Below are 20,970 nucleotides of genomic sequence, written 5' to 3'. Positions count from 1 at the left end.
ACCAACATACATCTTGTAAAAATAGATGTAGTGATGGGTGAAGTGAGTGGAAGTGTCATAAAGCACCAACGTGTGTGAATTAGAGTGTGAGGTGGTGAAGTGTGTGCCATAGGTAGCAAGTGTGTAGAGTGAAATAGAGTCAAGAGCTAGTGTGTGTAGGTGTTTAGAAGTGAGGGGTGTGCAAGTTTATTTGGTGAGTAAGTGTCGTGTTTGTAGTGCACTAGTAAGCTTCTGCTACCTCAACAATCTGGTATCAGAGCGAGCCAGTTAGGGATCGTGTTTGTGGTGTCTAGGATGGTATTTTTAGAGATGTTCATTTTGCTCGTGCACAATCTGGAATTATGAAGCTCGTGGTCTGGGACCAAGCTTATTTGGTAGAGCAAGAGATTTCACCAAGTTATGATGGCGGACCTCCAAGCTATTGGTAGCATTAGAAGGCTCAATAACCAGAATTACAACACTTAGTTGACTGGTATGGAGTCATACTCGCAAGGGCAAGATTTGTGAGAGATCATGGTTGGTGGCGAAACCACACCTCCTGAGAATGCCGAAGCTTTGTGGAAGTGGAAGATTAAAGCCAAGAAGGTTTTGTTTGCAATCAAGACAAGTATCGAGGAAAAGATGCTGGAGCACAGGCGAGTAAACACACCAAATGAAGCGTGGGACACCTTTACAACAATATTTGCAAAGAAGAATGATGTAAGGCAACAATTACTTGAGAACAAGCTAATGTTAGTGGCACAACTAGATATGACGATCACGCAATACTTCACCAAGGTAAAGTCTCTCTGTTGCAAAATCTTTGAATTAGATCCTACATCAAATATTTCTGATTCAAGAATGAGAAGGATAATCATTCATGGGTTGAGACTCGAATATAGAAGTTTTGTCGTTGCCATTCAAGGTTGGCCTGTCCAATCATCATTAGTAGAATTAGAAAATTTGCGAACTAACCAAGAAGCATTGGTCAAGCAAATGGTTTAGGTCTCACTAAAGAGTGAAGGGGNTAATAATTTGTTAGTAGATGATCATATGAAATTAATAGATTTTACAGTACACTGGTGAAATCAGCTGCTAATTATTCATTGAAAAAAATATTGTCTGCTAACTGAATACTGCTAAAGAAGATTTTAAACATTTTTGTTTACAGATCTGGCATATCAGATACTTGACCAAGAAGAACAACTTGCTACCTTTATGGACGAGAGAGGAACATCGCCTCTCCATCTCTTAGCAGATAAGCCTTCCGCCTTCAAAAGTGGTTGCCGCCTTGGATGGTGGAGCAGTATAATTTATTATTGTAAGTGTTACTAACTAAATTTTCAAGCCGCAAACATAAATATTTTGTTAGTGGTTGAAATCAGAGTTGCACGTACATTACTCGAGCTAGGGGCAACAAGCACACCAAATAATTTCTTGAGTCTCGACATTAATGTACTTTATTTCTATTTGTTAATATTTACTCATAAACATCTCTTTCGTCAAAGGATACTTTGATTTATACCTGTCGTACAAAATAACTTGTAATTATCCTCTATTGTTATTTGGAAGGTATAGCGGTTGATGCGCCCAAAAGAATCGACCCGAGAAGATTGATTAAAAAATGCACAGAAGAAGAAAAAAAACACAAATTCATTCAATCTCTGTTGACTATGATTCGAGTTGGTAAGTGTAATGAATAATTACATTAAAGTTAATTTATTGCTGTTTACAAAAACAAAAACAAGACATTAATTAAGATTAGTTAACTCATCTTAAAGGCATTACAAAACTGCTTCTTTTTTTTCTTTTTCTTTTTTTTTTTTTTTTTTTTTTGGAGAAAGAAACATGCTTACTGCTTTTATTCCATAGAAATAATATCTTTAGAAACACAATCAATGAGATTAGGAGGAACAAACTATTAAAAATCAATACTACCTCTCTCTAGAAACTTCTAGAACTTCTCACACAGTCTCTCTCTTTCTAGAAATTTTTCTCTGATTCCAAACATTTCTCTCTTGCCCGCTTTCTGGAATTCTCTCCAAGATGGTTCTCAAATTTTCTCTAGAAGCTTCCCTGCACTAGTGAATTTCATCCACAAATTTATAAGGTGTCTAGAAGGTTGGAGAAAGGCATTAATTTAATGCCAATAAAAAGGAAGAAGCTAGAAGCTTCAAGTCGGCTTCCTAACCAACATACATCTTGTAAAAATAGATGTAGTGATGGGTGAAGTGAGTGGAAGTGTCATAAAGCACCAACGTGTGTGAATTAGAGTGTGAGGTGGTGAAGTGTGTGCCATAGGTAGCAAGTGTGTAGAGTGAAATAGAGTCAAGAGCTAGTGTGTGTAGGTGTTTAGAAGTGAGGGGTGTGCAAGTTTATTTGGTGAGTAAGTGTCGTGTTTGTAGTGCACTAGTAAGCTTCTGCTACCTCAACAATCTGGTATCAGAGCGAGCCAGTTAGGGATCGTGTTTGTGGTGTCTAGGATGGTATTTTTAGAGATGTTCATTTTGCTCGTGCACAATCTGGAATTATGAAGCTCGTGGTCTGGGACCAAGCTTATTTGGTAGAGCAAGAGATTTCACCAAGTTATGATGGCGGACCTCCAAGCTATTGGTAGCATTAGAAGGCTCAATAACCAGAATTACAACACTTAGTTGACTGGTATGGAGTCATACTCGCAAGGGCAAGATTTGTGAGAGATCATGGTTGGTGGCGAAACCACACCTCCTGAGAATGCCGAAGCTTTGTGGAAGTGGAAGATTAAAGCCAAGAAGGTTTTGTTTGCAATCAAGACAAGTATCGAGGAAAAGATGCTGGAGCACAGGCGAGTAAACACACCAAATGAAGCGTGGGACACCTTTACAACAATATTTGCAAAGAAGAATGATGTAAGGCAACAATTACTTGAGAACAAGCTAATGTTAGTGGCACAACTAGATATGACGATCACGCAATACTTCACCAAGGTAAAGTCTCTCTGTTGCAAAATCTTTGAATTAGATCCTACATCAAATATTTCTGATTCAAGAATGAGAAGGATAATCATTCATGGGTTGAGACTCGAATATAGAAGTTTTGTCGTTGCCATTCAAGGTTGGCCTGTCCAATCATCATTAGTAGAATTAGAAAATTTGCGAACTAACCAAGAAGCATTGGTCAAGCAAATGGTTTAGGTCTCACTAAAGAGTGAAGGGGAGGCACTCTTTAGTGGTCAATATAAAGACCGACCCAAGAGAAGATTTAATGTAGGTTCTAAGAATAGAAATAATAAAGATAGAGAAGATAAAGAGAGCTCTCAAGATGGAGGAGCTCAAGAAAGTCGCGACAATAATGAGAGACGATCCACGGGTTACAAAAATCATAATGTCAAGTGTTTCAAGTGTGGAAAAATGGGCCACTTTGCTTGAGACTATTGATTCAAGTCGTAAACAGCTCAAGGAAATATAGCGACGTCTAGCAACCTAGAAAATGATAGTGAAGAAAAATGGGCTGTTGAATCGTGTCTGGCTGTGATAGAGCTAGTTGAAGAAGCAGTAGAAGAGGAAGCAATGCTAACAGTAAGGAAATTGAAGAGAAAATGCTTGAGAGCATGGAGGAGTAGTCTAGGAAAGATCAGTCGGTAACTGATGAGTTACAATCTTTTGAAGATGAAGGTGAGCCAGAACAGAAACCTAATCCCAAGTATGCTAATCAGCAGTCACAGAAGATGGAAACGTACAAGAGTTATCAACATATGAAGAAGCATCTCAAAGAGAAAGAATGGAGAAAAGCAATGGAAGAAGAAATTCAAGCTTTAAAGCAGAATCAAACATGGGATCTTGTGCCAAGGCCCAAGGATGTGAAACCCATTTCTTCTAAATGGGTGTATAAAGTCAAGACCAGCATAGATGGATCGATAGAAAGATACAATGCTCGCCTGGTAGCTCGAGGATTCTCTAAACAATATGGGCTAGACTATGATGAAACATTTAGTCCAATGGCAAAGATCACCACTGTATGTGTCCTGATAGCACTTGTAGCAAGTAAATCTTGGAAGCTACGCCAAATGGATGTAAAGAATGCTTTCCTATATGGAGAATTGGATCGGAAAATTTACATGAAGCAGCCAAAGGGGTTTGAGAGCAAAGCCCAACCAGATTATATCTATAAGTTACAAAGAGCACTTTACGGGTTAAAACAAGTGCCAAGGGCATGGTACAGTAAGATTGTAGAATTCTTAATTCAAAGTGGTTATTCAATAGCTCCAACAGATTCAAGTTTGTTTGTTAAATTATAATGAAGCAAATTAGCAGTTGTGCTTGTATATGTTGATGATTTGATCATCACTGGAGATGACGAAGATGAAATTTGTCAAACGAGAGAAAATTTAGTAGTCCACTTCCAAATGAAGGAGCTTGGAAAGCTTAAGCACTTTCTTGGACTTGAATTTGATCGAGTTAAGGATGGCTTATTCTTGTGTCAGCACAAGTATGCAAAAGACTTACTTCAAAAGTTTGGGATGCTTAATTACAAACCAATCTCTACGCTTGTGGAGGTCAATGCTAAGATCTTCAAAAGTTTGGAGATCATGACATACATCGTTCAAATACTATATATATGTTTAGCTTGGGCACAACTATAGTATCTTGGAGTAGCAAGAGACAGCAGACAATGTCCTTATCAACCACTAAAGCAGAGTATAGAGCAGCAACGGCAACAGCTCAAGAAAGTACGAGGTTGATGTAGCTTATGGGAAATTTACATCAAACAATTGATTATGCAATGCTGCTACACTGTGATAATTAATCAGCAATACGCTTGGCTAAAAATCTAGAGTTCCATGCAAGAACCAAGCATGTGGAGGTGCACTATCACTTTGTAAGAGAAAAGGTACTATAAGGAGAGATAGAAATGTGCCAGATTAAGACAAATGACCAAGTTGCAGATATATTCACTAAAGGACTTAACGCAACAAAGTTTGTAGACTTTAGAAAGCATCTTGGTATGATGACAATGGCGAAATTGAGAGAGAGTCAGTCTTGAGGGGGAGTGTTAAAAATCTATACTCCTTCTCTCTAGAAACTTCTAGAACTTCTCACACAATCTCTCTCTTTCTAGAAATTTCTCTTTAATTCCAGACATTACTCTCTTGCTATCTTTTCGAAATTCCAAGAAGCTTCCCTATACTAGTGAATTTCAGCCACAAATTTATAAGGTGTCTAGAAAGTTGGAGAAAGGCATTAATTTAATGCCAATAAAAAGGAAGAAGCTAGAAGCTTCAAGTCGGCTTCCTAACCAACATACATCTAGTATAAATAGAAGTAGTGATGGGTGAAGTGAGTGGAAGTGTCATAAAGCACCAACGTGTGTGAAGTAGAGTGTGAGGTGGTGAAGTGTGTGCCATAGGTAGCGTGTAGAGTGAAATAGAGTCAAGAGCTAGTGTGTGTAGGTGTCTAAAAGTGAGGTGTGTGCAAGTGTATTTGGTAAGTAAGTGTCGTGTCTGTAGTCCACTATTGTCAGTGTATGGGAGTTAAGTATTAATGCTTGTAAAGTGTTTTAATTCAAAGAGTCAGTTTTAAATAAAAGCTCTTTTGTTCAATAATCTAGTGTTAGAGCTTTCGCTACCTCAACACAGACTCCATCCAAACTAACAAAGAAAAGGAATTTCTTGCTCTTTGAGCTAAGGCATGTGCAAGAGCATTACGTTGTTGGAGAGTATGTGAGAAAAAAAAAAAAAGCTCTAAAAAGCACGAGCATGAGACAAAATGTCTTTTACAATATGACCAAAAGAAGATTGCAGAAAATTTTGATGTCGTATGGCATTTATTCAAATTTCTGAATCTCCCAAAAAAATGGATCTATAAAAGCCGAGTTCTTGAACAAATAGCACCACCCTTCTAGCTACCAAAGTCTCTAATAAAATTATTGAAGATGGCATGGGGATCTTCTCGGACAAGGCCGCCATGACTTCTCGTGAGAGTTTTGTACTACTACACCGATACCTGCTTCCTGTAAATCATCAAACATCGGCCCATCGAAAATTGTCTTCAGCTCATCATGATCAGGAGGTTTCCAGGTAGGCCTGATAGCCTAGACTAGTTAGGAAGGAGTTGCCAAGCTACTTGAAATTCTTGAAGTAGAGTGACAGCATGGTCTGAAAGATTAACCAGTGGTAGCACTTTCTCTCCAACTCGACTTTGTTTCTTCGATTCCAAACTTCCCAGCACGTCATAGCAAACACATAGAGATTACAATGCTTATCTCAGACAAGATCAATTAGCTCCATTAAGGAATTTAGTCCAGAGCCATCTGAATGCAAACCTGAAAAAATTTTCTGCCACACACCCAGAAGTTCATCATAGCCCCATAAAGCATGGAAAATTGTCTCAGATTCCCTTTCACATAAACTGCAAGTGGAATTTTGGACAATCTTCCTCCAATGCAAGTTGAATTTGGTGGGAAGAGAATTAGTTAATGCTCTCCATAAAAACTTTTAACCTTAGTTGGAACTTTAAGTTTCCACAACTTGGGCGAAATCCTCTTCGAAAGGCCAGCGTTAGAGCTTGTATTTTCGGCATGATTGTCCTCTTCACACATAGCCCTGTAACTTGTTTTAACAGAATAAGAACCATCAATGCACATAGGCCAATATAGAACATCATTTTGTGTTTGATATGGTAGGGGAATGGACTTAATTTTTTTTTGCTTCAGTAGTGTGGAACAAACTATCAATCAAAGCCAAATTTCAGGAACCAGTATCCACATCAATTAACTTAGGTACAGTAGAATTCTCGACTAGAATAAACATTGGAGATGGTACTTTCCTCTCTCCATCACTTGGTAGCCAATTGTCTTTGTAAATTTGAGCCGAGCAACCATTTTCGATCCTCCATTTAACACCATCGACAATGAATTTCCTCGCCTTCACAATACTTTTCCAAGCATAAGATCCTGAACTAGCCTTAGCTTCGAAAGTAGAGCTTTGAGGAAAATACTTCGCCTTAAAAACCTTATAAAATAAGGACTTAGTATCATGCACTAACCTCCAAACCTATTTTGTAAGAACAACTTCATTAATTTTCGCCAACTCTCTAAAGCCCAATCCGCCTTCACCCTTTGATTTACACAATGATTCCTAACTTTGCCAATGGATTTTCCTTTTCTCTCCCTTTTTTCTCCACCAAAACTTACTTATCATGCTCTCACATCCCTACAAAGATCGAGTTGTAGCTTAAATTAGCTTATGGCAAAGGTGGGAATAGCCAAAACAACTAAACAACTGATTTTAAAAGTACCTCCTTGCCATCTTGTGATAGTAGCTTCTCTTTCCAACCCTGTATTTTATTCCACACCTGCTCTTTAATATAGTTTAAACTAGCTCGCTTCTTTTTATCCACCACCGCCAGGTGACCTAGATGTTTCTCATATTCTTTGATCTTTGGAACACCAAGGAACTCTTTGATAGTATCTTTAGAAGCTATAGAAAGAGATTTGCTAAGAAAGAGATTTGCCTTTTGTTGGTTTAATTGTTAACTCAAAGCTAGCTCATACTAATTAAGAATTTCTTGAATGGTTCGAATGTCACTCATAGATACTTGACAAAAGAGCAAACTATCATCAGCAAAGAAAAGATGTGAAACTTTCTCACCATTTTTGCATAAAGAAAATCCTTGGAAGCAGTCATCAGTGACCGCCTTTTGAATCAACCCATTTGAACCTTCCAAGCAAAGAAGGAATATGTAAGGTGAGAAAGGATCACCTTTTCCGATACCTCGAGTTGGCTTAATAGTTCCTTTAGGTTCGCCATTGATCAAGATGGAATAAGATACCGAGCTAATGCACTCCATAATTAGACCTACCTATTTCTCACGAAAACCAGTTTTAACCATCAATTGTGCTAGAAAATTCTGTTCCACGTGATTTTAGGCTTTGCTCACATTCAATTTAAGTGTGACAAAACCAGACCTCCCTATTTTACATCTCTGCATATGGTGTAGTGTCTCAAAAGCAACAAGGATATTGTCTGACATAGCTTTATCTGGTTGAAACACAGTTTGAGACTCAGAGATAATATCAACTAAACATAAGTTTAAGCCTGTTGGCCAATACTTTAGATGCCAACTTATAAATTATATTACAAAGGGCAATTAGCCTGTACTCAATAACTTTATTCAGGCTTTTAACCTTGGGGATAAGACTAATAAAAGTATGGTTGATGGTAGGAAGAATTGTACTTGAATTTAGGCAGGACAGAACTGCTTTTGAAACATCATCCCTAATCTCACTCCAATAATGTCGATAAAAGTTGGAGGCATACCATCTAGACCCGGGGTTTTTAAGTGAGCCATTTGCTTTAAAGAAATTTCTACTTCTTGTCTAGAAAAGTCTCTAATCAACTCAAAATTCATCTCATCAGTAACTACTCTTCAGGTGACTTCCAAAACAACATCCATTTGGGTCGAATTTGAAGTGGTGAAGAGGTCTTAATAGTAGTGAACAAAAAGGTCTACAATTTGGTCATCCCCCTAACACCAGATCCCATCCATTTTCTTTAGTGCCTTTGTTTAATTATGATGAAATCCTTGGGAAGCACGACTATGGAAATAGAGATAATTCTGATCTCCATCTTTCAGCCAAGCTATTCTAGACCGTTGTTGCCATAATTTCTCTTCTTGAGCTAGAAAGATTCTAATCTCATATTTTAATCTCTAAACAATATCAAGCCCACCTCCATTTATTGCTGTTGTCAACCAGCTTCAAAGCACTTTTTTTGTCCACCAAACTTCGCACAATATTTCCAAAACAAAACTCTACTCCACCATCGCAACTTAGTTTTACATTGTTTTAATTTCTCTTCAACCACTGCCATAGGTAAATCTAATACCCCACTCCTCCAAGCAGACCTCACTATTTCATGACAACCTTCCTCACTGTTAGAGATATATTAAACATATTAGCCCAATGTAATAGGCCCAAGTCCACTCCTACTTGTACTAGTAGTCTACGATTTAGTCGCATATATGTACACATGTTAGGGTTCATTATAACACAGATTATTGTACTACATTCTTATACAATAAAGATGTAACTCTTAAGGGATTCCTCCGTGGATGTAGGCCAACAAGGCTGAACCACGTAACCTTCGTGTTCTTGGTGTTCCTATTCTATACTTCCTTTTCCGCATCCATTCTAGCATATACAACATGGTATAACACATCGCGTTGTTAATAATGTTATTTAACATGGTATCAGAGCCAAACTTCGTTCTTGGCATCAAACAAACATCTCTAGCAAGCAAAGAAGATTCTCACGTGCACAACACCATCAAAAGTCACACATGCTTGTCTGCTGGATCTAGACTCCACGGCATCTCACAGCTGCCATGGCTCACTACTGTGTCCAGATCCTATAGCCCAAGCAAATCCGTGCCTCTCCCTATCAAATCTGCACACATCCAAGATTCGCCTGATGAAACCAATACCAAATACGTGCCCCATGGCCTCCCGCGAGCAAAACCTAGAAGTCCAGTCTCCACTGAATGCTACACGCGCCCCCACGCGCTGATGTAGTTTCTACCAACTTCTCTATGCATTGTCGCGGATTTCATAGGTTCAGATCCTCCTATAGTTACACGCGCCACCTTAATGGCCTTGTAGCCCGCCGATCTGTAAACTTGAGAAATCTGGAGCTCATCGAATGTTACACGAACCTCCATGCGCTGAATGTTCTCTAACTTTCCTCTATGCGCTAGTAGACTACTTGCACGTGCCTGTAGACTACTTGCACATGCCACACGTGCCAAAAACTACTGCTAATGTCGTCCATAACGTCATTTAATGACATCAGCAAAGAGCCACGTCAACCCTAGACACGTCAACTAGCCACGTCAACAGTGTCGCCTCGTCAGCACCATGTCACCTAGCTGATCGTTGACTCGAACCGACTCGACCTAGACCACCCGAATCTGACCTGTTAGCACTAACTGTTGACTTTGACCTAGATCCGTTGACTTTTGTTGACCTTTACTACTTTGACCAAAGTTAAAATTTTCGAAAGGGCCTATCTTGTTCAGTTTTTCACGTAGATTCCAATTTTGAACTCCATTTCTTCATTTGAAACTCCAAATTTGGTCAATTGGCATATTCTTCATTGTGGTTTCTTTAAAGGCATTCTTCAAGGCATCTCCAAGTGATCTTCTCATACTTATCCAACCTCAAACCTTTATCGAGCTTTCACATTGAGTTTAAGGGAGGGTGTTAGAGATATATTAAACATGTTAGCCCAATGTAATAGGCCTAATCCCACTCCTACTTGTACTAGTAGTCTAGGGTTTAGTCGCCTATATGTACACATGTTAGGGTTCATTATAACACAAGTTATTGTACTACATTCTTATACAATAAAGATGTAACCCTTAAGGGATTTCTCCGTGGATGTAGGCCGATAAGGCTGAACCACGTAACCCTCATGTTCTCGGTGTTCTTATTCTATGCTTCCTCTTCTGCATCCACTCTAGCATATACAACATAGTATAACACATCGCGTTGCTAATAATTTATTTAACACTCACCAAGCCATACTTGTTCAAAATGCTAAGGCTTTTGACATCGCACTGGAATGCCCTCTAAATGTACCACCTTTGTTGCAGGAAAAGAGGAAATCCTCTCATCATTTGCCATTGCCCCAATCAAGTCTCTCCCAGATAGTAATACTCCCTGCAACTCATTTCCACCAAGTAAACTTATTCCCCACAAATCCCAAATTAATCAACCCATATTCATCCACCACATCCCTAAAATCCTGCATTTGCTTGAAAGGTCTCAACCTTCCCCATTGCTTCACATGAGATTTTAAAATCTAGTTAAAGTCCTCTGCACACAGCTAAGGGAGATCAAAATTTCGATTTAAACTTCTTAGTAAATCCCAGGATTCATGATGTTTATGTGTTTCAGGAGCTCCATAGAAGCCTGAAAATCTCCAAGAATTATCCTGACCATCATTTTTAAGAGCATCAATATGGTTAAGTGATGAGCCCACCACTGTTACATCTACATCTTCCCTCCAAAGTAACATCAGAACTCCCCAATGATCATCACTCCACATGCAATGATTATTTTTTTAGTTTCAATTTTCTCAACACACCCACTAGCTGTGCTTCAATCAACCATGTCCCCACTAAAAACACAATTGTAGAATCTTATGCCTGTATTAAATCACCAAGCCCATGGATTGTCTATAGGTTCCCGAGCCCATGACAATTTGAAAGAGAAGAATCATTGGTCCTAGCGAGGTTGAGAAAAAACCGCCGCCAATATATTAAAATTTTCCTTATAATACACCCAACATAAAATGTGTTTCTTTTAACACTCAATACATTAAAATAATATAAATAATACAATAAAATAATATATCTAACAAAATAAACAACAACCTAAACCATCAACACATTAAAATACTATTTTTTTTAGTGCCCCACATTACAAAATTATTTTTTTGTTTTGAGTGTAAGCTACAGTGAGCTACTATACATCTCTAGCTGCTCACTGTAGCTCAAACTCAATTTTTTTGAGTTTAGCTTCTTTGCTATTGAATCATTTTTAGGGAATTGATTGCTAAACTCTAATCAAGCTAGTTTCCCAATATCTAGTGCTTATTAATTTATTATCATGTGACAAAGGCAAGAAAGCAGATGAAGAGAATCCTGAAGGATCGAATGTCAGTCCCAAATCGAGACATGAAGATGAGGAATGCAACTGTAGTAAGTGTGTTCTAATTGTTAAAGAATACTGCATCGATTGGGTTATTCATATTGATCCTCTCCACCTATTAAATTTTTGGATTGGATACTTAAATGACCTTATACTTCTAGACTTCTAGTGTTAAATCTTACACATGCCATTCACCTTAATGTCTATTAAATATAAAGATGGCAAGAAAAAGGAAAGAATATAAACTATGTCAATCTGTAACTTACATAAGTTTAGCAAATCTCAATATACAGAGGATGAGCACTATATATTGGGGCCTAAGCTAGTTGACTTAAATAAACAAAGGATCCTTGATTGAGACTAAAATCAGGGAGGTGGTGTGGAAGAAGCCATATTAAATTTCGAGGCAAGATCTCGAAGATAGCATACTGAACACATCAACGAGTTGGTCCTCAGGAGAGATATAGTTAATGAAGGTTGTCTTCTTTAGGTAATGATGAAGTGACAGTCAATTTCAATGTACTTGATGCGCTCATGAAAAATATTATTACGAGCAATATGAAAAACACTTATCACAGTGAACAAGAATGCAAATGGATTAGGAGCACCTGTTGGTCAAAAGCCAACAAAGCTAGAGAAGCTCAAAGGTAGCATCAACAACAGCACAATATTCTACCTTGGTATTGGAATTGGCAACGATTGATTGCTTCTTGCTATGCCTAGATACGAGAGAGATGACCAGTAAGAAACAATAACCAGTAGTGGAGTTGTAGTCAATAAAGTCCCTAGCCCAAACGGTCAAATGCCGACAAAGATAGGACTAAAAGGAAAAGCAGGGGTCATGGAGGAGAGTACCCTTGATGTATCAAAGGGTACAAAGGATAGCATCATAGTAAACAGATCTAGGAGTGGCCATGAATTGACTGACCAGGTGAAAGGCATAGGCAATGTCTAGACAAGTGATTGCATGTAAGGTAAACCAGGCTACCAACCAAGTAACGATTGAGTGTGACACCAAGAAGAGGTTCGCCATCAGGGGCTGTGAGCTTTGTGTTGACTTCTAGCGGACTACTGATGAAGAACCGAAAGAGTAAATGGGGCCAAATCTTGTTCTAACTAGATGCAAACACTTAAATTTATAAGGGTTCCCTAGAATCCACAAAAAAAAAAAAATTAGAATCCATCAAAAAAGAAGTCTAAAAAAATATTATTGATAATTAATCAATTTGAGAAATTGATTAAAATGAACTGGGTCTCAATTTCCCTATACCAATAATATTTATTTTTGTTAGTTTTTTAGTTTATTTGCTTATGCAGATTATAATGATCTAATTTTATTTTGTGAAGGATCCCTTGCTGAAAGTGAAGATCATAAGCATTATTCATTTTGGAAATATTGTTTGGCCCCCTTTATGATTGTCATATTTGTTGGCAGTGCAATATTGCGCATTCTTGGATTTGGTACATTATCGTATTACCCTTTTAGTCTTGCCTTATTTTTTGTTACTTGATTTTAAAATAGGAGAAGTGTAGTGTTTATTAAACACAATCTATTACACACGCATGAAGTCACAATTTCAGTTCAATTTCATGCGCATGTAAATGAGCGTAACAGCTTCATTCATGGGAAAATGTTAATTGCGCACGTCTTTTGTATACCCTTCATTCTCACCGTTAAGGTGTGTGCAAAAGAGGCGAGCACTGTAAATATGTTCATGGAACTATATGTACATTAATATATTTGCTTGTTCATATATAAGATAAATTCTGTTATATGATTCTTATGATCAGGGGAAATAAAGAAGATTAAAAAGACGCACATGTTGTCCGATTCAATCATGAATACTGTTATCGGATCTACAATCCACGGGCAGTACTTCCATAGAGGGACGAACCCATTGCTAACTGAAGATAAAGATGAGTTCATGATTATTGAAGATGATATGGAAGACAGTTCAACACCGGAACCTCCAGAATATATTTGGAAGGATATTCAGCCACTGCAGCCACACGACGAGATACCCATCTCAGCAATAAAAATAAAAAATAAAAATAAAATAAACGACGAGCCCCCCATCTCAGCAATAAAAAATAAAAAAACAAGCGACGAGACACCCATATTGTATGCGGCAAAAAACGGAATCTTAGAAGTGGTGGAGGGAATACTAGATTATTTTCCGATGGCTATACATGACGAAACTAGCGAAGGAAAAAATATAGTACTGTTGGCAGCGGAGTACAGACAAACACAAGTATACGAGCTATTCCGCAAGAGAAATTTCCGGAAAGAAAGCATGTTTCAAAAACTGGATAAAAAAGGGAACAGTGCATTGCACCTTGCAGCCACGCTAGGAGAGCAGACGACGGGGCTAATCCCTGGGGCTGCGTTGCAGATGCAATGGGAGATCAAGTGGTATGAGGTATGAACCAAAAAGCACCTTTCTTTGCTTTTCTTTTTTATTTATTTATTTATTTAAATAAGAATGTTATTTATCAAAGAAACAAAGATATAGACACCAATCCACGGGAGAAACCTGCTACTCATGCATCACAGGGACCAAACCAGCCCTAACTATATACCATATATACTATAACCCTTTTTTTTTTTTGTAAGTTAATATAACATGTTCCTATTCAAACTGATGCACATATTCCGCCTGCCATTGAACACTTGAATTTTCGTTGACTCCAAATATGGTACACTGATGCAGCCAAAAACAATTTGCAAAGGATGAATTTGGACCCTCCATTTTCATAGCATCTAATTCCCATTTGAGTATCTCAGGCCATGTAAAGCCAACTTGACTTGTAACATGTTAGTTTTACAAATCCTTGACTTAAAATTCAACAAAGTACTCACTAGAAAGAGAAGAATGAAATTTTTTTTAGAATACTTCAAACTCACAAACAAAGAGATTAGGCTACTGCCTTGAGAGCTCACTACAACTTTTTTTCTTACGTACTTTCACATCATACATCTATCCCCTTTTATAGGATAAAGTTATAAAAGCTGTCATTATTGTTATGACTCTTTGTTTCATAACAGAAAATTCTAAAATGTGGAAGACTCAAAGACACAATCGTTATAGAATGACAAAAGACATAAATAGTTGTGGAAAAATAAAAGACACAAACTGTTATGAAATATCAAGAGGCACCTTTTGATTTACCACTTCCAACCTACCACACAAACTTAGTAGATGAGGAGACCAAAATGTTTAGGAATGGATGTAAGTTGCCATATCAATTCCCACCAATCAACCTCCTCATACTTAGCCTTAATTTCATTCCAAGAAGAGGAGCAAGTAAATCTCCCAGATTTTGAAATCAACCGCTGGACAAAGTTTTCAACATATGAGAGTAATCTATATGTGACACACTTGGTTTGTAGCCACTCCAAGCCTCTTGTGGTGTCATATTCTTTACACTTTTTGAAGGGCATTGATTGAGTAAATAGGCTATACATGCCACTGCTTCTACCCAGAAATTCTTTGGCAAATATTTTTCTTTAAGCATGGTCCTTGTCATATCAAGGATTGTCTGATTTTGATCTTACAACCACTTTCCACTGTCATATCTAAGTATTTTGATCTTACAACCACTTTCTACTTCAACATCTGCCGTGAAACTTTTGAATATATTGAAAGCTGCATATTTTTCTTTGATAAGATAAACCCATAATTTTCTGCTGAAATCATCAATAAAAGAGATGAAATATTTGTTACCTCCAACAAAAATTGGATCAAATGGACCGCAAATATCCATGTGCACCAGCTCTAATGAGTTAGGTGCTCTCCATGATCTCCCACTTGGAAAAGAACTTCTTTGTTGCTTGCCAAGAGTGCATACCTCCCACTAGGCAATACATGCACCATGCTTGATGTGGATAATATTTTAAGCCCACTGAAATTAAGATGCCCAAGGCAAACATGCCACTTCCATATATGACTCATTTTTTACAAGCCCTTGGAAACATTGCTCCATTGTTGAGTTAAGATGGAGTGGAAACATACGATTGTGATCCATTTGAACTCTTGCAACAAGCCTCCTTCAGCATCCTTCAAAACAAGATAGAGTTTCTCCCTGTGTATAATATACCCCTTTTCTAGAAGTTGCCTGATACTAAGAATATTGCTTTTCATGTTGAGCACATACTACACATTGGAGATAAATTGCTAAACACCATTTCTTTGACATATTCTAATTTTTCCTTTACCTTCTCCCATTTTTCCTTTACCTTTTTGTAAACACCATTTCTCCCAAACGAACATCGCCTTGAACACCTTCAACATGCTCAACAAAGAGCTCCTTTTTTCCACTAATGTGGTTGGTAGCTCCAAAATCAAGATACCACACCTCTTGCAAATTATTTGCCTCCTCTTGTGCAAAAAGAAGTGTACATTCTTCTTTTTTAACATTTGATGCCTCAACAAGATTAGATTGTTCATTGTGCTCCTTAGATTTATTGTACCAGTAGTCTGATGAATAATGTCCAAATTTGTTGCAATTGAAACATTGGATATTTCAATTACCTCCACATCTGCGAGCAAATCTGCCTCTGAATGTTCCTCTTCCATGACCTTTGCCATGGTTGCTATTGGTATATCCTCCACAGAAGCCATTAGACTTCTCCTCTTTTAGAGTCAATTTTGACTCTAATGCTTTCTCAATGACAACAGAGCTGGAATTCTTTTCCATATGCCGCTCATGCACTTGAAGAGATCCCATTAATTCCTCAATTGAGAGAGTCTCCAAATCTTTGGACTCTTTAATAGCCACCACAACATGCTCAAATTTATTTGCAAGAGATTTTAATATTTCTTCACCACATGAACATCTTCAATACTCTCTCCATTACTTTTCAAACGATTAACAATTACAAATATTTGTGAAAAATAATCAAAAATAGTTTCACCATCTTTCATGTGAGCAACTTCAAACTCGGCACAAAGAGTTTGCAAATGAACTTTTTTCACACAATCGACACCCTTGAAAAAAATGCCATGAATCTCCCATGCTTCTTTACTCGACTCTACTGGCAATTTTTTCAAAAGTTGACTCATCCACCCCTTGATAGAGTAGAAACAGTGCTTTCTTGTCTTTCTTCCTCTAATCCTTGAGCAAATTTTTTTGCTCTACGTTGTAGGTGTCTTCTTACTCACTTGTGGGTTCTACATACCCATCAATGACGAGCTCCCATATCTCTTGTGATCCAAACAACGCTTTAATTTGAATCTGCCAGCTCTCATAATTTTCTTTTGTCAATTTAGAAATTTGTAGTTGCACCATATTTGAAGACATCTTCACTAATGGTGTAGGCAAAGACTTTAGGCTCTAAGAACTTGACTCTGATAACACTTTGTTGGCTTTACAAAACCTCAACTTAAAATTCAACAAAGTACTCACAAGAAAGAGAGGAATGAAAATTTTATTAGAGTACTTCAAACTCACAAACAAAGAGATTAGGCTATTTCCTTGAGAGCTCACTACAACTTTTTCTCTCACACACTTTCACATCATACATCTATCCCTTTTTATAGGGTGAAGTTACAAGAGCTATCATTATTGTCATGACTCTTTGTTTCATAATAGGAAATTCTAAAATGTGGAAGACTCAAAGACACAATCGTTATGGAATGATAATAGACACAAACAGTTATGGAAAAACAAAAGACACAAACTGTTATGAAATATCAGGAGGCATCTTTTGGTTTACCACTTCCAACCTACCACACAAACTTAGTAGATGAGGAGACCAAAATGTTTAGGAATGGATGTAAGTTGCCATATCAACCTCCTCATACTTAGCCTTAATTTCATTCCAAGAAGAGGAGTAAGTAAATCTCCTAGATTTTGAAATCAACCCCTGGACAAAGTTTTCAACAGATGAGAGTAATCTATAATGGGTGAGGCTTAGGTCCAGTGCATGTAGTGCACTGGACTTGTTAAGATGGTGATATTTGTTCAAAAGTGGACATATGTTATAATCTCAACGAATCTAGCACAATTAGACACTGAACCTAAGCCTCACTCACCTATAATAACCCAGCTTGGCAATTATTAACCCTATTTTAAAATACTACTGGAAACTTCAACATGCAAATTAGCAGTTGATTACCTTTCTCAGTCAATGATATCAATGGTCCATGAGAAAATTATTAGATGCTTTAAAGCACAATGATATGGTGCTCTCTCTTTTCATTATATCATAAATGTAAAAGAATGAAGCACCATGTATTTCGAAAGCACTACCCTTGTAGGATTGTTCCAAAGTTTGGCTGTGTTAGGTTTTCGCTTTAAATTTAAAGTTTATAGACCAAATGTTCAAATTCACAACCTTAGATACAATGAAAGAACAACCAATCTTTTTTTTATTTTATTTTTATTTTTATTTTTAAAGTTTCACACTTTCTTTATGTCCCAACATAAATTCATATTTTGTAAATAATTTGGAATTTTATATTACCTTTGATTTTGTGTGTGTGTGTATGTGTGTGTATATATATATATATATATATAAAATCAAATAAGATTCTCGTTGGAAGTTATATCATTCTATCCTTTAATATAAAGTAAATGACATTTTAAGAAAATCATTACATTTTTATCTTTCAATTTAATATAAAATATCATTTCAAACCCACAAACATAAATTACGATCGTGGAAGAACTATTTTGGACTTGATTTCATAACCTTGTTAATGATCCTATCATCCTATGTTCGAGTGTCTATACCCTATATAAGGGGAATAGTTTAAATTCAAACATTGAATACAGGCAACAATTTTTGGGAAGGTAATTAAAATTTGTGAGTGATACCCGGGAAGCAAATAGAATGAAAATAAATAATGGTAAAATAAAAATAAATAAATTCCAAATTTTTTTTTTCATTTTCTTGATGAATTTCCAAAATCCTAATAATAATTCTTTTCTTTTTGTTGTTATTGTTGTTGTTTTCCTTGGTCTTAATCAATACAGCACATAAAGAACTCCATGCCACCAGGCTTCCTTCATCTCTCCAACAATGACGGCAAAACCCCAGGGGAGATCTTCATGGATACCCATAAAAACCTTGTGGAAGAGGGTGGGAAGTGGCTAAGCCACACATCGAATGCATGCTCAATTGTAGCAGGTCTCTTTGTCACAGTTGCCTTTAACATGTCAACTACTGTACCTGGTGATGTGGATGACAACGGCTATCCCCGCCTTGAAAAACAGCTGGCATTTAATATTTTTGCCATCTCATCCTATATATCCTTCTATTCTTCACTGTTAGCGGTCATCATGTTCCTAGCAATCCTCACCTCTGGCTACAAAGAAAGCAGTTTTCGTAGTACCCTACCAATGAAGCTTTTGTTGGCTTTAACAGCGTTCTACGTGTCTATAGCATCTACCGCAATATCTTTTTCTGCAGCACACTTCTTCATTCTAAGAGAGAGACTGAAATCTGCAGCTTTTCCATCATATTCATGGGCAGTCCTACTGCTAATATTCTTTGCTATAGCAGGGTTTCCGCTGTACTTTCATTTGACGTGGGCTATTTTCAAGAAAGTGCCACATCATCACCACATGATAACTCCGGCTAGTTTTCATATTAAGCATTAAGTAAAAATGCTCCTTCCTAACTTATTCAAGACCTTGATGAGTCAGATTTAATATCGATAAAGTCATTTATATCCTATGATGATCAACTTGTACTATGTGTCAGGTGTGTGTGATCTGTTGAATTCTATCTTTCTAATTAATTAATACTAGTGAGATGTTCTGCAATTGCTAAAGGATTATAAGACTTGAATTTTATTATTGGGAATCTCAATAATTTGTCTAGAGCTATCATGATTCATGACTACCTGCTCCTACATTACTTTCTACCTTAGCGATGCACACACACACACACACAAATTAAAATAAAATAAAATAAAAAATTTGCGTCATCAATTACTATTTTATCTATTTTTACCAATCTATTTTACAACTTACCTTACATCCCAATTTTTTTTTTTACATACAATCTAATAAAATAATATAAACTAACTAATAAAATAATAAAAAGTTTTATTCTCTCTTTTAAAATAGCAATTGAAAGTATTTACACCCGCAATGCAGGTGCTTTTACAAATAGCACCCTTAACACTTTGCAACAGAAATGGTATAGTTTCTCATGCCAAAAAGGAAAAAAAAAAATTGCACCTCACTTACACTATTGTCGTTAAGAGTTTAACTTCTATCCGGAGCTGGTGTAAAGGAGTGTTTTACACCACCCAATGAATGAAAGCCACATCGTCATTTTACAAAAAAATCAATACACCTCTGCACACACAATTATAACTCATTAAATCTACGATCTTCCTCAGTCCTCTCAGACAAGATAGTTTCAGACTTGGAGTGCCAAACGCTTAAACCCCAAATCTCATCTCCTCCTCTCTTCTTAGCACCGGAGCTCTACGCCGCCACACACGTCCTTTCTAGAGTCTGAAAATTATGTTGGAGCCTTCACAAGTGTAGTGTCGCAACCTCAAGGTGTGTTCTTTGAAGATTTGTTATTTTCCCAAATTTTGGATTTCGAAATATTGATGGGTTTGGGGTATTTTTTTTTGGATATCAATCACTTGATTTGGTATGGGTTTTGTTGATTTGGTATGGATTTTGCTGGTTTTGGGTATTTTCATGGGTTTTGATTGGATTCTTAAGTGGTAGGTTCAAACACTCTTTAAAAAAAAAATAAAAAAATAAAAAAATCTGAAATTTTTTTTTTTCCAGCTAGCTTGGGTTCTTACTTATTATGTTTCAGCTCCAAATCATGATTCTTGTGTTCTTCTGTTCTTCCCTAATAGGCTTTTTATTCATGACAAAATGAAAAACTAATTTGAAATGGCCATTTTATCTCATGTTCATGCTAATAATACCTTTCTGTCATAATGTTTTTAGCTCTAAACTCTTTTTTTTTTTTGGTAAACTTTTTAGTTATAAACCTGCATTCTTTATACTAAGCTATAGATTCAAAGTAACGCCGCCCCCCCCCACACCCCCCCACCCCCCAAAAAAAAAAAAAAAAGAGCATTAGAAACTCTGGTTTAATCTGTGCTTCCTTTTAGCCACTCATTCTTATGTAAATTTCAGTGTTAGAAATTTCAATCCTTGCTTGATCCTCCTTTAACGTCTTGCATTTGACAAGGTTTTTTATCTTGTCCTTGATCCCCTCTATCTTTTTGCCAAGGTCTGAATCAGCCTTCAAATTCTTTGGGATAAAAAGTACCCCATTCTCGTTGCATACATTTTCCGCAGGACAAATGTTTCAATGGCA

General features: G+C 37.0%; 1 protein-coding gene across 1 annotated transcript; it reads left to right on the top strand.

Annotated features, from left to right (window-relative positions):
* The first annotated feature begins 1,155 nt into the window (after positions 1-1,155).
* Positions 1,156-19,430, top strand: LOC111994591 (uncharacterized). Its single transcript, XM_024026479.2, has 6 exons — positions 1,156-1,300; positions 1,552-1,665; positions 11,636-11,716; positions 13,014-13,127; positions 13,458-14,086; positions 18,645-19,430. Exons 1-6 carry the CDS (start codon positions 1,198-1,200, stop codon positions 19,269-19,271), a joined length of 1,668 nt encoding a protein of 555 aa, XP_023882247.2. The 5' UTR covers positions 1,156-1,197; the 3' UTR covers positions 19,272-19,430.
* The last annotated feature ends 1,540 nt before the right edge of the window (positions 19,431-20,970 follow it).

This window comes from Quercus suber, unplaced genomic scaffold (assembly GCF_002906115.3).
Source record: "Quercus suber isolate HL8 unplaced genomic scaffold, Cork oak 2.0 scaffold_62, whole genome shotgun sequence".
Taxonomy (NCBI): Eukaryota; Viridiplantae; Streptophyta; class Magnoliopsida; order Fagales; family Fagaceae; genus Quercus; species Quercus suber.
The sequence above is the reverse complement of the archived record's forward strand: the minus strand, read 5'-3'. Positions and strand labels throughout refer to the sequence as shown.

What these genes read in the sequence shown, in the direction of transcription:
- LOC111994591 (XM_024026479.2), top strand. Translation starts at nt 1,198, where the DNA reads ATGGACGAGAGAGGAACATCGCCTCTCCATCTCTTAGCAGATAAGCCT. An exon ending in ATTGCGCATTCTTGGATTTG is followed by an intron (nt 13,128 to 13,457) that starts GTACATTATCGT and finishes TCTTATGATCAG; the next exon opens with GGGAAATAAAGAAGATTAAA. An exon ending in GGGAGATCAAGTGGTATGAG is followed by an intron (nt 14,087 to 18,644) that starts GTATGAACCAAA and finishes TAATCAATACAG; the next exon opens with CACATAAAGAACTCCATGCC.